This window comes from Phascolarctos cinereus, unplaced genomic scaffold (assembly GCF_003287225.1).
Source record: "Phascolarctos cinereus isolate Bilbo 61053 unplaced genomic scaffold, phaCin_HiC Scaffold_8;HRSCAF=390, whole genome shotgun sequence".
NCBI classification, from domain to species: Eukaryota; Metazoa; Chordata; class Mammalia; order Diprotodontia; family Phascolarctidae; genus Phascolarctos; species Phascolarctos cinereus.
Window position 1 is genome coordinate 28,636,281 of NW_027556291.1, and position 12,353 is coordinate 28,648,633.

Sequence of the window (12,353 nt, forward strand, 5' to 3'; positions counted from 1 at the left end):
CTTTTACATTAGAGGTCACTGATCTGGCTGAGAATATTTTTACAGTCTGAGAGATTTCTTTGAATTTGCCATGAAGATTATTTAAATAAAGATAGTATCTTGAATTCATAATAATCATAATTGACATTCATACAGGGCTTTAAGGTTTGCAAAGCACTTTATGTGAGTTAACTTGTTTGAGCCTCACAACAACCCTATGAGGTTAAGTGTTAGTATTATCTCCATTTTACAGACAAGGAAACTGAGGCTCAGAGAGGTACAGTGATTTTCCCAGGGTCACAGGGCTAGTAAGAATCTAAGAGAGGAATCCAACTCACCTCTTCCTAACTTGGAGTGTAGCACTCTGTCTATTCTCTACACCTTGAAGACACATGAATGTACACAATGAGAGAGAGAAAATGCTGGGTCCACCTCGACAACTCCAAGAATGATGGACTTGAGATCTAGTTATTTTTTTTAAATTTATTAATTTATTTTAATTTATCAATAACCACTTCCATATGCTTTTGAGTTTAAAATTTTTCTCCCCCTTCCTCCCTACCACCCTCCCTAAGACAGCACATAATCTGATATAGGTTATACATTTACATTCCTATTAAAAATATTTTCACGTTAGTGATGTTGTAAGTAAAAATTAAAACGAATAGGAAGAACCATCAGAAAGAGTAAACAAAACTCAACAGAAGAGAAAAAAATAGCAATTCAACTTCCATAGTTCTTTCTTTGGATGTGGAGAGCACTTTCCATCCTGAGGCCTCTGGAGATGTCTTAGATCCTTGTATTGCTGGGAAGGGTTAAGTTTATCAATAGTAGTCATCGCACAACACGGCTGTTATTGTGTACAATGTTCTCTTGGTTCTGCTCACTTCACTCAGCATCAGACCATACAAGTCTTTCCAGGTTTTTCTGAAGTCAGCCTGTTTGTCATTTCTTATAGCACAATAGTATTCCATTACATTCATATACCACGACTTGCTCAGCCATTCCCCAACTGATGGGCATCCTCTCAATTTCCAATTCTTTGCCACCACAAAAAGAGCTGCTATGAATATTTTTGTACATGTGGGTCCTTTTCTCATTTGTATGATCACTTGAGATCTATTTAACATCTGCCTGCCTGGTCCAATGGGTTCTCCACTTGAGCTTGAGGAAGCTTCCAGTCTCTCCAGACTATGACCTCCATATCATCTTTGGCTCTTCTCCTTCTCCTGCCCCCCTACATCTAATCCTTTAGGAAATCTTCGCCCAAAGTCCTTCTGCTGTCCACCCCTTCCTCTCTTTTCCCACAGCCGCTCTGCTGGGCGAGGCCCTAACTATGTTACCACTGGATTATTACAGATATGGTGGCCAGCCTCCATGCTCCAGGTCTCCCTCTCCTCTGATCCAACCACCACACAGTGATCAAGATCCCCATAATACAGTACCTTACACCTGTCATACCTAACCGTGTGAAGGTCCTCGGCTTCCTAGTAAACCAATATAAGATTCTGAAGCATGGATTTCTAGGCCCTCCATCAATTGTCTATCACCACCCCCTTCCAAAAAATCAAAATGAACACCCCCACCCCAGGTCAGGCTCTCCCTTCCAGGCCAGCAAAAAGACTTTGGGGTACCAGCTCCCTCCCATCCCTAAGACATTTGACAGATCATTGGTCACCTCTTCAGAGGTCCTATTGAGTCATAGACCTCCCCTGTTTTACAGCTGTGCCCCAAAGCTTGGCCTCCCAAGAAAGCTTCTGAGATTAACCCCCACTAGCTGCCATCACTCTATGTAGGACTTTGGTAATTCCTGGGGTAGCTATTTTATGTGGTTTTGTCATTTTTGTTTTGACACATTTATTAAGTTGTCAGCTACTCTAATAGAGACATTAACTTGTACAGTCATTGTTTCCATTGTACCTCCCCAAAGATTCTAGTTCTGTATTCTGCACAAGAAATTCCCTAGTTCACCTAACTTTGTCTGGGAATCACTCCTTTCGTTATGCCTTAATAAATCATCTGGCCAGGGGAATTTCTCCCTTCACAGTCTCTTCTCCCTGCAGGACTGGAGGCAAGATTGGAGATGTGCGTGTACGTATATGTATGCATGTATGTGTGTGTATGTGTTTGTATACATATGTGTGCATGTACATGTGTGTATGTGTGGTGGTGTGCTGTCTGTGCCTGGCTTTTCTTAGAAGCGATGGGGTATAGGGAATGGAGCAAGGAGAGCGTTATTGGGGGGTTGCTGTTGTTGGAATCTGACTGTTGTTGGGTACTCCTTGGAACCTCTCATTCCCTGGCTTTGGTCCCCAATTCAGAGCCAATAAAAGTGTGGAATCTTGTGTTTTCTCTCTTCCAGTGGCTTTGACAGAATCGACAGTTCAAAGCATGCCAATAGATAAGGTTCCAGTTTCTAGAAAGGAAGGAAAGTTCCAGAACCAGACACTGTGGAGGTAAGGTTCAGGAAATTTTGTCCACCTAGGAAAGGGGCCTCCTGGCTCTCGGAGTTGGAAAGCACAAGAGCTAAAATGAAGATTCCAAGAAGAGACAGAAAACATGATACAAAAAAGCCCTCAGCTGGGAGTTAGGCAATGCAGTCTCACATCCAGCCCTATTTAACTCTGAGGAAGTGCCTTCTATCTGGGCCTCACTTTTCTCTTTTGTAAAACCACAGAGTTAGAATCTAAGCTCCCTTCCACCTCTACCATTCATCAAATCTGTAAAATATAACAATAAGAACTGTTATTCTTATTAATAAGAATTTCTGTTGTGCTTTAAGGTTATACAAAGTGTTTTCCTCACAACAGCCCTGTGAGGCAGGTGGTACTACTGTTATCATCCCCACTTCACAGATGAGGAAATAAGAGAGAATAAGTGATTGCCTGGCATTACACACACACACACACAAAGCATTTGAGGCAGGATTCAAATCCATGTCCCTCTGGTGACTCCACATCCATAACTCCTTCAACTAATACTATGCTGCGTCTTCAGGTTCAAAGTGGCTCTTCTAGTGCCTGGGGCTGAGGCCTTAATGCAAGGTCAGATGAGCAGTCTGGTCCCTTCTCAAAAGGCAGAGGACCATCTTAACCTACTGTCAAATTGGGCCCATGTCTAGAGCATCCAATGCCCTGGAGCTCAAGGCTTCTCAGCCAGCCATCTCCTCCTTGGGCTCTGTCTCTGGTTCGGGGGTGTCCAGACCATCAGACAAGAAGTCATCCCCACTGGCCTGCTTCATCTTGGTTTCAAGGACTGTGATTCGCTGTTTCAGCTTCTGCTGGGCACCGGTATATTCACCGAGAAGGCGGCCAAAGCGAGTGTACAGGGTCTCCATGTTCGTTTCCAGCTGGTCCAGCTTCTCCTGGACATCTACCTCCATGCTGGCAGCCACCTCGTTCTCGTCCAGTAGCCCTTCCTTCATGAGGATTTCCCGCCCGCGCTCTTCCAGGACCTTCTTGGCATCCGGGTACTCTGTCACGGCCTCCATGAGGTCATCCTTGGACAAGCAGAAGAGGTCTGAGTAGCCCAGGCTGCGAATGTTGGCTGTGCGCCTGTTGCCCATCTTGCTTCCCTTGATGTTGAGGATGCTGATTTCTCCAAAGCAGCTCCCTGCTGAGAGCAGGGCATACTGGGTAACACCATCATCTGCAACCACAGCCAGCTTCCCTTCTTTGATGATGTACATCTCCTTGCCGATGTCTCCCTTCCGGCAGATGTAATCTCCGGGGCTGAAGACCTGAGGGCGCAGTTTCAGCACCAGCTCCACCAAAAGCCCAGCCTCACAGTCCTGGAAGATGCGCACTTTTTTCAGGGTGGACAGGTGGACATTGATGGCAATCTCGGCCCTGAGTTTGGCTGGTAAGTTCTTTAGGACTTCCCGTTCATCCACGGTCTTCTTGTTGGTCCACAGGTAGTCAAACCACCTGATGACCTTGGCTTCCATTTCCTTACTGACCTTGCGGAATTGCATGTAGTGCTTGATGGCATCAATCTTGGCCTGGAACTCAGCTCGAGTGGCATTCATATTCGAGATCATAGAGCCCACGTTTCCCACAATCGTGGCAAAGATGAGGACGCCAATCAGGAAGTCAAAGATGACAAAGAGATACTCCTCATCCTTCACTGGGGGAGGCGTCTCTCCAATGGTAGTCAGAGTGAGCGTGGACCAGTACAGGCAATAGATGTACTCCCTAGCCAGGTAGCCGTACTCTGGATCTGTGATATTGGGGTATACCCATGTGTCCACCCCAAACCCGATGGATTTGGAGATGGCATAGTAAATGCAGGCATTCCAGTGGATAATGACCAAGATATACAGTACAAGGTTGCTGATCCTGAAGATGTTGGGGTAGCTCGTCCTGGTCTCTGTGCGATCGAAGAACTCAAACATGCGAGCAAAGTGAAGGAGGCGGTTGAAGCGCAGCTCGGGGTTGTGAATCCCAACTGCAAAGTACACCACATCGGTGGGGATGATGGAGACCACATCCAGCTTAAACTGCAGGGTGTGGATATAGTTGTCTCGGAGTTTTTTAGTATCCTTGACAAGCAGCCCTTGTTCTAGGAAACCTAATGGAGATGCAAATCAAGAAATTATCCCTGGGCCTGAAAACAAGTTGGACACTAAGGAACCCCTATCTCATCCCATTCACACCCCTCAATCTGCAAGCTCTGAAGCCCTCAGTCTCGCACAGGGAAGAGAAAGAGCTCCCTGCTAATGCTTGGCCAGTGAATGTGATGGCCCCAATATCCTGGGAGTAGGAGTTTGGTCCCCCGAAGTCAATGAGGTCCCACTCAATAATGGTGCTGGGTGGAATACACATTTCGGCCCTGTGGCTTCTGAACATATTGCATTCTATTTTGCAGAGCTAAATGAGACTATGCAGGACCCATTTCAACTCCTCCCTCCCCCAACACACACACACAGAACTAAATCTTAATATGCCACGGGCCAAGCTAATTTGGGTGTTTCCAAGGAATGTCATCCAAAGGAGAGATGAGAATTCCAATGCTGAGTCTCCTAATGGGAAAGTTTCTTTCTGGGAGATTCTAATTACAGTCACCTCTCAGATTTCAATGAAAATGGACAGGAACAGAGATATGAAGAAAGTAAAATAGCCAATGAATCAAAAAATCATCTCTATTTGGCCTTGAAATGCATTCTGATTTTTTTTTTATAGCAGCAGTCAATTCATCTTCTCTCTTGTGTCTCGCTTAGGTCAGTATTAAAATTGGGCTGCTTCCTCCACTAAAGTCCCCCTGTGATGCCTCACTTTGGTGTGGAGGTGACCTTGAGCTTGCAAAAGCCATGCCAATGAAACACAATCTCTGGCAGGCCCTACCCAGCTGGAAAGGGTTCAAGTACCAACCCAATGAGAAACTGGAAGTCTGTATCCAAGGACTGGCCTAACTACAAAGAGATTCATCCCCACAGGATCCTAGAATGTCAGAGGTGAAAAGGATTTGAGAGGCCATCAAGTCCCACCCCCTCATTGAACAGAGGGGGAAACTGAGGCCCAGAGAGGAGAAGAGACTTGCCCATGGTCACACAGGTAGTAAGTGACAAAGGCAAAATTCGAACCCAAACCCCAGAGGTTTGGCCATGAGGGGATCATTTTAACTTTGACTTATTTTACCACTGAAACTCACTAAGATGATCTAGCAATGGAAGGGTGGTCACCTGCCTCAGTGGCCAGGGGGCCCATATCTGTGAAATCATGAATGCCTGAAGTGCCCCTGCTGCCCCCCTCTGCCTGCCCCCAACCTACCCATGCTTCATGTTACCTGTTCGAAGCCTAATGAAAAGGTCGGCAACATAGACAACATCAGAGACATAGTCAAGCACCAGCCACACCAGATAGTATCCCCTCTGCAGGTCACTGAAGCAGGCCCTGGGAAGGAAGCTACAGTCAGGAAATCCAATCACCCCCAGACAAAGTTCCCAGAAACATTAGCTTAGGAGAGCAGCCCAGGCTCCTTGGACCAAACCTGCTCCCCACCTCTGGGGCTGGATCCTGCCTACCTAGGAGGCCCTCCAAGCCCAGTTCATCATGGATCTGGTTCTTTCTACACTAGCAAAAGATAGTGGCTGGTGGCTTCTCTTGCTATGTAATAGTGTCCAGCAGAGATGGGGACAAAACAGAGAGGAGACTATTCTGGGGGAGAGAAGGGAGGAAGAGGAAGAGGGCCTGGGCAGAAGTCAAGCTCACCTTGCCACCAGCAGGCACCAGTTATAGAGGACGGGTGTGGCAATAATGAAAAGCCAGCGGTAGTACCAGTCTCCAGCAGGGTCAAGCACAAACAGTTCAAATTTTTTCCTGAAGAGAAAAAAAAAACAGAAGCTCAGGGTCTGGAAGGGCTGATTCAAGCGTGGAAATGCCCCCCAGACACAGCCTGTTTGCTTGCCTCTGGTGGTCTTAGAAATGGAAGGGCTGACCTCTCCCATTACTATACTTATAAAATAAGGGCGTTGGGATTGCCAAGAGACAAGATGCAGGAACCCTGCCCAGTGAGGTTCTAGGCCCTGAGGTCTCTGTGTGTCACTTGTGAAGAATCATGCTCCCAACCAACACTGATGAAGTGCCTCCTATATGCCAGGCACTGTGCTGAGAACCCAACGCATTCTGGGCGAGGCTGGCAGGGGGAGCCCCTGTAGCTTGGCCTCCAGCTCCTGAGCTCACCGAGTGTCTGCCCACGGCACCTCCTCCGGTTTTCTTCCCCTCATCAAGCAATCACTTCGAGACCAATTCTCTGCTTGGTGCACTGATTACTATGTATTGTATAATGTGGAGCTGCAGGTAAGCCAATTAGTTTTAATGGCCTTTCCAGTTCTTCTCCTCTCCCCTCCCAGAACTCCAAATGAAAGCTGCTTCTACGGAGACAGAGATGTTCAAGGTGGCATTTTGGAGGCCCAAAGACCCAGATGGGGAGGTGAACCCTGGACGCTCTTTCTGCCCATGACAGGCCAAGAGCCACAGTGGAGGGCCATGGAAAGGGTCAGAAGACTTGGCTCCCAAACTCAGTAGTTAGGGGACCCTGGGCAAATGACTTGACCTCTCCGAGCCTCAGTTGTTATTTTTTCAATTTGTAAAATGGGAGGAATAGAGTTTGCACCAAGAGGCAATATGGCATAATGGATAGAGGCCTGGGTTCAAGTCCTGCCTTTCATACTGGATGTGTGACTCCAAGCAAATCGCTTCATCTCTCAGTGCCCTAGACCACGCACTGGAATTTGCATCGGCAGAGGGCATTTTATCCTGGAAGTTCCCTATACCCAGAAAGTCACGGGGCCAGGACAAAATTGCTTGCATCACCTTCATCCTAGGGCTGACTAGACAAAAGTACTGGGTAAACCCTGAAGGGCTCTAGGAATGGGAACTCCAATTGTGCAGTGGAGAGAAGGCTGAATTTGGAGTCAGGGGTCCCGGGTTCAAATCTTGGCTTAATATCTGTGTGACCTAGGACAAGTCACCTCATGTCTCTTGGGCTCAGTCTGTGAGAGGGACTGCACTCACTCAGTGACCTTTGAAGACCCCTCCAGCTCTAAAGTGATGATTTCCTGCAGAATCCTGAACTCCAAGCCTCCATTATCTCAGAATCTGAATCTGCCATCTCACAGATGAAAAGCAAGAAGCCCTCTACCCTCTCCATAACCCTGGAATGCCCAGGTCTGAGGCCTCTTGCCACCAGGACCAGATTAAACCATATTAAGACTTTTGGGACACTCAATCTGTATCCAGCCATCTTTTGTAAGCTCCATTGTCCATCAACAACCATTTGCTACCCATCAGCTCCTGGAGGGCCCACAGGCATCAAGAATTCAATCCAATGAGCTTGCCCCTGCTCCAACCTTCCATGACTCTGTGAAAGACACCACCTCCTTCTAGTCCCCCAGGCTTGCAACATTGGAGGCATACTCAGCTCTTCCCTCATCCTTCATCCTCCCCGTTTCCTCACATCCAATCAGCTGCCAAATCATATGAATCCTAGATCAACAGTGTGACTCAGTCATCCTATTTTCTCCACCACATCACCTCTCACCTGGACTATGGCAACAGCCTCTGACTTGACCTCCTTGCTTCCAGTCTCTCCCCTCTCCAATCCAGCCTCCACACATTTATGAAAATGATCTTCCTAAAAATCACAGATCTGACACTGACCCTCCCCCAAGAACATTCCGTGACTCTGGGATAAAATACAAATGTCTCAGCTTAACATTGAAAGTCCTCCGTAGTTCAGCTACAGCTTGCCTTCAGACTGATCCCTCATTGCTTCCCTTCACACACTCTCTCTTCCAAACTGGACTAAGCTCAGCATATTGGATCTCCCACCTCCACACTTTTGCAGAGGCCACTCCCTCCTCATTTGTGCCTCTCCTGATCCCCTGAGTTGTTAAGCCTCTGACCAACATGTACCAGGGGACCTTACTTTTTGCCTTTGCCGTCGCCATCTTTATCACTTTTGCCATCGCCCTGCTGAGTGGTCACTGTCTGAAGCTCAGGCCCCCGGAACCTCTCAAGGAATGAGTCAGGTCTTTGTTCTTCCTCTCGGAAATTCTTATTGGCCCAGTCTCTCAGGACTCTCACCAATCGAACAACCCTAGAGGAGGAAAAGAGCCAATGACCAAAGTGGGCAGAAGATCCTGGGGTGGGAGTGAAGGCCTCTGTGGAAAAAGCAAACTACATACACTTGAGCCTCACATCCTGAGTCTGCTATCAACTTCCCAAGAGGCCCTAAACAAACTGGGCTCCGGGCTAAGATGATGTTTAGGCAGGATAGGGATTCTCTAGGGCCTTTGTTTCCTTGGGGAATGGAGAACAGGGAAGTGGGTGAGATTCACACTTATGTATCCTATCCCCTAAGCAGTCCCAATAAAAGTTCCATGGTAACCAAAATGCGGTTTGGGGGGCACCTGGTTTCATTACTGTGGGGAGGTGTGTGCAGTACATGGAGTCACAAACCCAAGGAGATGGTAGCTGAACTCCAGACTCACATGGGCCTCCATTTCTACTTGGGGAGGGGGAAGGGCTTGGGATCTATGAACTAACTAGGCTCTGGTCACAGACAAAGCAGTCTCTGCAGCAGCCTACTCAATACACCCAGGAAAACTGGGGGAAATCCATGTTTTCAATAGAGGCTACAAATGGTTATATATGCCATAGGTTTGGGGAAAGGCAGTTCCAACAGTGCAGCAGAAAATCGTGGGCCCTTAATCTTCCAAAGGGAAGACATAGGATCATGGCTTGATGAGCAGCAAGCTTTTCATCTGACTGCCTCTCCCTCCCCACAACGTCTTGAGCCAATGAAGTCTATAAGTTGACTCAACTCTGGTTTCTTTATTTCCTTTCAAACCCATGGCCTTGCACAGTTACAACTTGCCCAGATGCTCATGACAGGTGGGAGAAGGGGCAGGGGTTTCTGTAGAAGGGGAGGTTGAAGACAGAAAGGCTTAGCAGAAGGGCATCATGGGCGGGAAAGCACTGACCCTAAGGCAATCCAACCAGCTCTGCCTTCCCTGAGCCACCTGAGTCTTCAGCTGGTGTACACATACATGTTAATACATGCCCTTTCTCTTTCTCAAGAGATAAAACCAAGTGGATGAGCTGGACATCCTCTGGTCTTGGTGCGTGGGAGCCCTAGCCCTCTCTCTTTCCAATAAGTTGCCCCCTGAGCTTGACCATACCTTCGGAAACCCCCTCTACCCTGTTGGGGGTTGTCCAGCGCCGCCAGCCTCTGCAGCTCTGAGGAGGTATCATCATCAGCCGCTGACTGTGGCCTGCAGAGGGAAAAGGGGGCTTAGCTTGGCAGCACTGAAGGGTCTCCTGAGTCCCACTGAATTGCCAGCAGCAGCAGCAGCAGCTTCTGGGGCCTGTACACAAAGCACCAGCAACCATAGCAGGACTTTCTTTGCCTCTCAGGGACACATGTTTCAGGGCAAGAAGAGGAGAAAGGATTCCCGCTTGCCATGCTTGCCCCTGAACCCAGGCCCCTCCACCTCCCTCCTACCATCCCAATCTCACCATATGACAAGTTTAGATGAAGAGAGGACCCATATTGTATGACCTTGTGCCCTCTCCCAGCATAAGCGACTAGCAGGGTAGGATGGAGGCTTTGCCTCACACTCCTTTCCTTTGTTCCAGAAGGAGCAGGGCCCAAACTATAGCCCCTCCCTGGACAGTTCCCAATGTAGTGTCTAGAGGAGCCATACCCTTGCCTGATCCTTGGTCCAGGGTACATGGGAGTTCCCTTTCCTGATCTCATTTATCCCAGAATTTTCTCCAGCTGACCTCACCAAGTGATCCCAATGTTCTGTGAGGACCCTCTGGGCCACAAGGGGGCAGAATTTGCTTGGGTCAGCCTACTTCTTCCTAAGGCCAGCTAAAGGAAAGGTAACAAGCTTCCACAGAGGAAGGCCTCTCTAGACCTGTGGTCTCTGTCCATCCTCATAGACTTCAGAGTACTGTTTACCCAGGATTGCCAAGGAACTGGCCAGAACGGGCTTTCCTTCTCTCTGGAATCCTTCTAGGTGTCTTGTTCTGCCCACTTAGCCCTCATAGCTACTAGCCAGACACCTCCCTCACTATGACCATGCAAGCTCATGCAGCTGCTGACCTGCTGGTCCTACGTTCAAGCTCATCTTTGCCATTGGCTTTGACTGATGGGGGTGGGTGGTGGTTGTGGTTATTGGCTGGAGAGCTCTTCACACCATTCGTTTTTTCCGACATCCTCCATGTAAGGAACCCAGGGGCAAGGATCCTGCTCCAAGAGACAACAAAGAACATCATTAATAGTCATCATTAGCATTAATGTCAGCCAAAAGAAGAGCTGGGGACCAAGGAGCCCTGGAAGAACTGGGGAGCTGTCCAGCCCCTGCCTAAAGCTCTTTGCCATTAGTCCTAGCACTTTGGCCCTTCCATGGGAATATGGGCCATATGACTCATAGAAATGCCACAGGAGCTGAGGGGCAGGAGGGAAGAAATGAAGACCCTCCATTATCCCCCTTGCCCCTTCCATGGGGTCCCTTTGCCTTGCTACACTCCCTGCCCTCCCCACCCCTGGCCCATTCCTGGCACAGAGATTGTGGCAGTCCTTCTCCAGCTAGCTGTGGTTGCTGAAGCTGTTACCACGGTAACCACAGGCTCCCCAAGCCCTGCTGAAGCCACAAGCTCCAGGGTAGCTACTACTTGCTGCTCTCAGTGGGGCTGTGACACCTGGATAGTAATAAGAGACCCAAGGGAGAAGAGTAGCTTGTCCTCAAACCCCCTCCCTCCTAAGGTTCCCAGAGGGGTGAGGGCTTGGCTTCCAGTCATGGAAACCAGGCAATAAAAACAAACCTAAACTCAAATGTTCCTGATCACTCCAGGCCAGGCAATTCCATTGGCCTGGGCCTGACTGGGTTGCCTAGTCCTTCTCATCCCCTCCTAACCCAGCCCCCCACCTTTCAACTATCTTAATATCACTTAAACCATTAATACAGTAGACCTAGCTTGGGATGAAGGCTATATTTGTTATGTCCTCAACAGGGCCCTTCCCTTGGGGACAGATCCCTCCCTAGGGCCATCTGAACTCACCCCCCCCCAAGAGATCAGGCCATCCTCCTCCTTCTTCTCTGCCCCCCTCCCCACATATACAAAGCTGGCCTTTCAGAGAAGAGATCCTTGAGATCTTGGCAAAGTGGATAGAGTTCTGGACATGGAATCAGGAACACCTAGGTCCAAATGCCACTTCAGGTATTTAATAGCCATATGACCCTGGGCAAGTCACTTTACCTCACCAGGCCTCAATTTCCCCCTCCGTAAAATGAGAGATTTGGACTAGATAAGCTGTGAGATCTCTTCTGGCTCTAAAGCCAATGATCCCATGGAGTGGAGAAGTCTCACTCACGCTCTCAGCAGTAGCACGAGGCCTTCCATTCATTCTCCCTCCTTTTCAGCCATAGCTACCCTTCAGGTTTGAGACCTAAGAGCAGAGACCTGGGTCACTGGGGAGACATACCAAGCTGAGTTGGCATCCATGCTAGCATTTCCTTCTGTGATTCCCTCCATGCCACCTCATCCCTTTCCTCTGTAGCCTCTCTGTACCCCTATATGATGGCCAGCTACAATCGCTCATATGATGCTTTGTCAAGATTTGAAATACAGAAATGTGGAGCTGGGAGGGACCTTAGAGATAATGTAGTCTAGGGATGGGAAGTTTCTTTTTCTTAATTGAGCATCACTGAGCCACAGAAAATGTGCCCTTTAATTGATATTTTTTAATTTAAAAGAAGGAAGAAGAGGGGAGGGGAAGTTTCTCCCTTCAGACCTAGTCCAACCTTCTCTCATTATACAAAGAAGAAAATTGAGACCCTCCAGAGAGCGAGTCACTTGCCTGAG

The 12,353-nt window shown here is 48.3% G+C and overlaps 1 protein-coding gene across 1 annotated transcript; it reads right to left on the reverse strand.

Annotated features, from left to right (window-relative positions):
* Positions 1–552: 552 nt before the first annotated feature.
* On the reverse strand, positions 553–10,926 carry CNGA2 (cyclic nucleotide gated channel subunit alpha 2). Its single transcript, XM_020975074.2, has 6 exons — positions 10,591–10,926; positions 9,662–9,754; positions 8,407–8,577; positions 6,189–6,296; positions 5,764–5,870; positions 553–4,548 (listed from the first exon to the last, which is right to left on the reverse strand). The coding sequence occupies exons 1-6, from the start codon at positions 10,761–10,763 to the stop codon at positions 3,131–3,133; spliced, it is 2,070 nt and encodes a 689-aa protein (XP_020830733.2). The 5' UTR covers positions 10,764–10,926; the 3' UTR covers positions 553–3,130.
* Between the last annotated feature and the right edge of the window lie 1,427 nt (positions 10,927–12,353).

Coding starts and splice junctions, on each gene's coding strand:
- CNGA2 (XM_020975074.2), bottom strand. CDS start 10,763: ATGATGTTCTTTGTTGTCTCTTGGAGCAGGATCCTTGCCCCTGGGTTC. Junction 8,578..9,661: donor GGTAGAGGGGGTTTCCGAAG/GTATGGTCAAGC, acceptor TTCCTCCTCTAG/GGTTGTTCGATTGGTGAGAG. Junction 6,297..8,406: donor GGCGACGGCAAAGGCAAAAA/GTAAGGTCCCCT, acceptor TTTTCTCTTCAG/GAAAAAATTTGAACTGTTTG.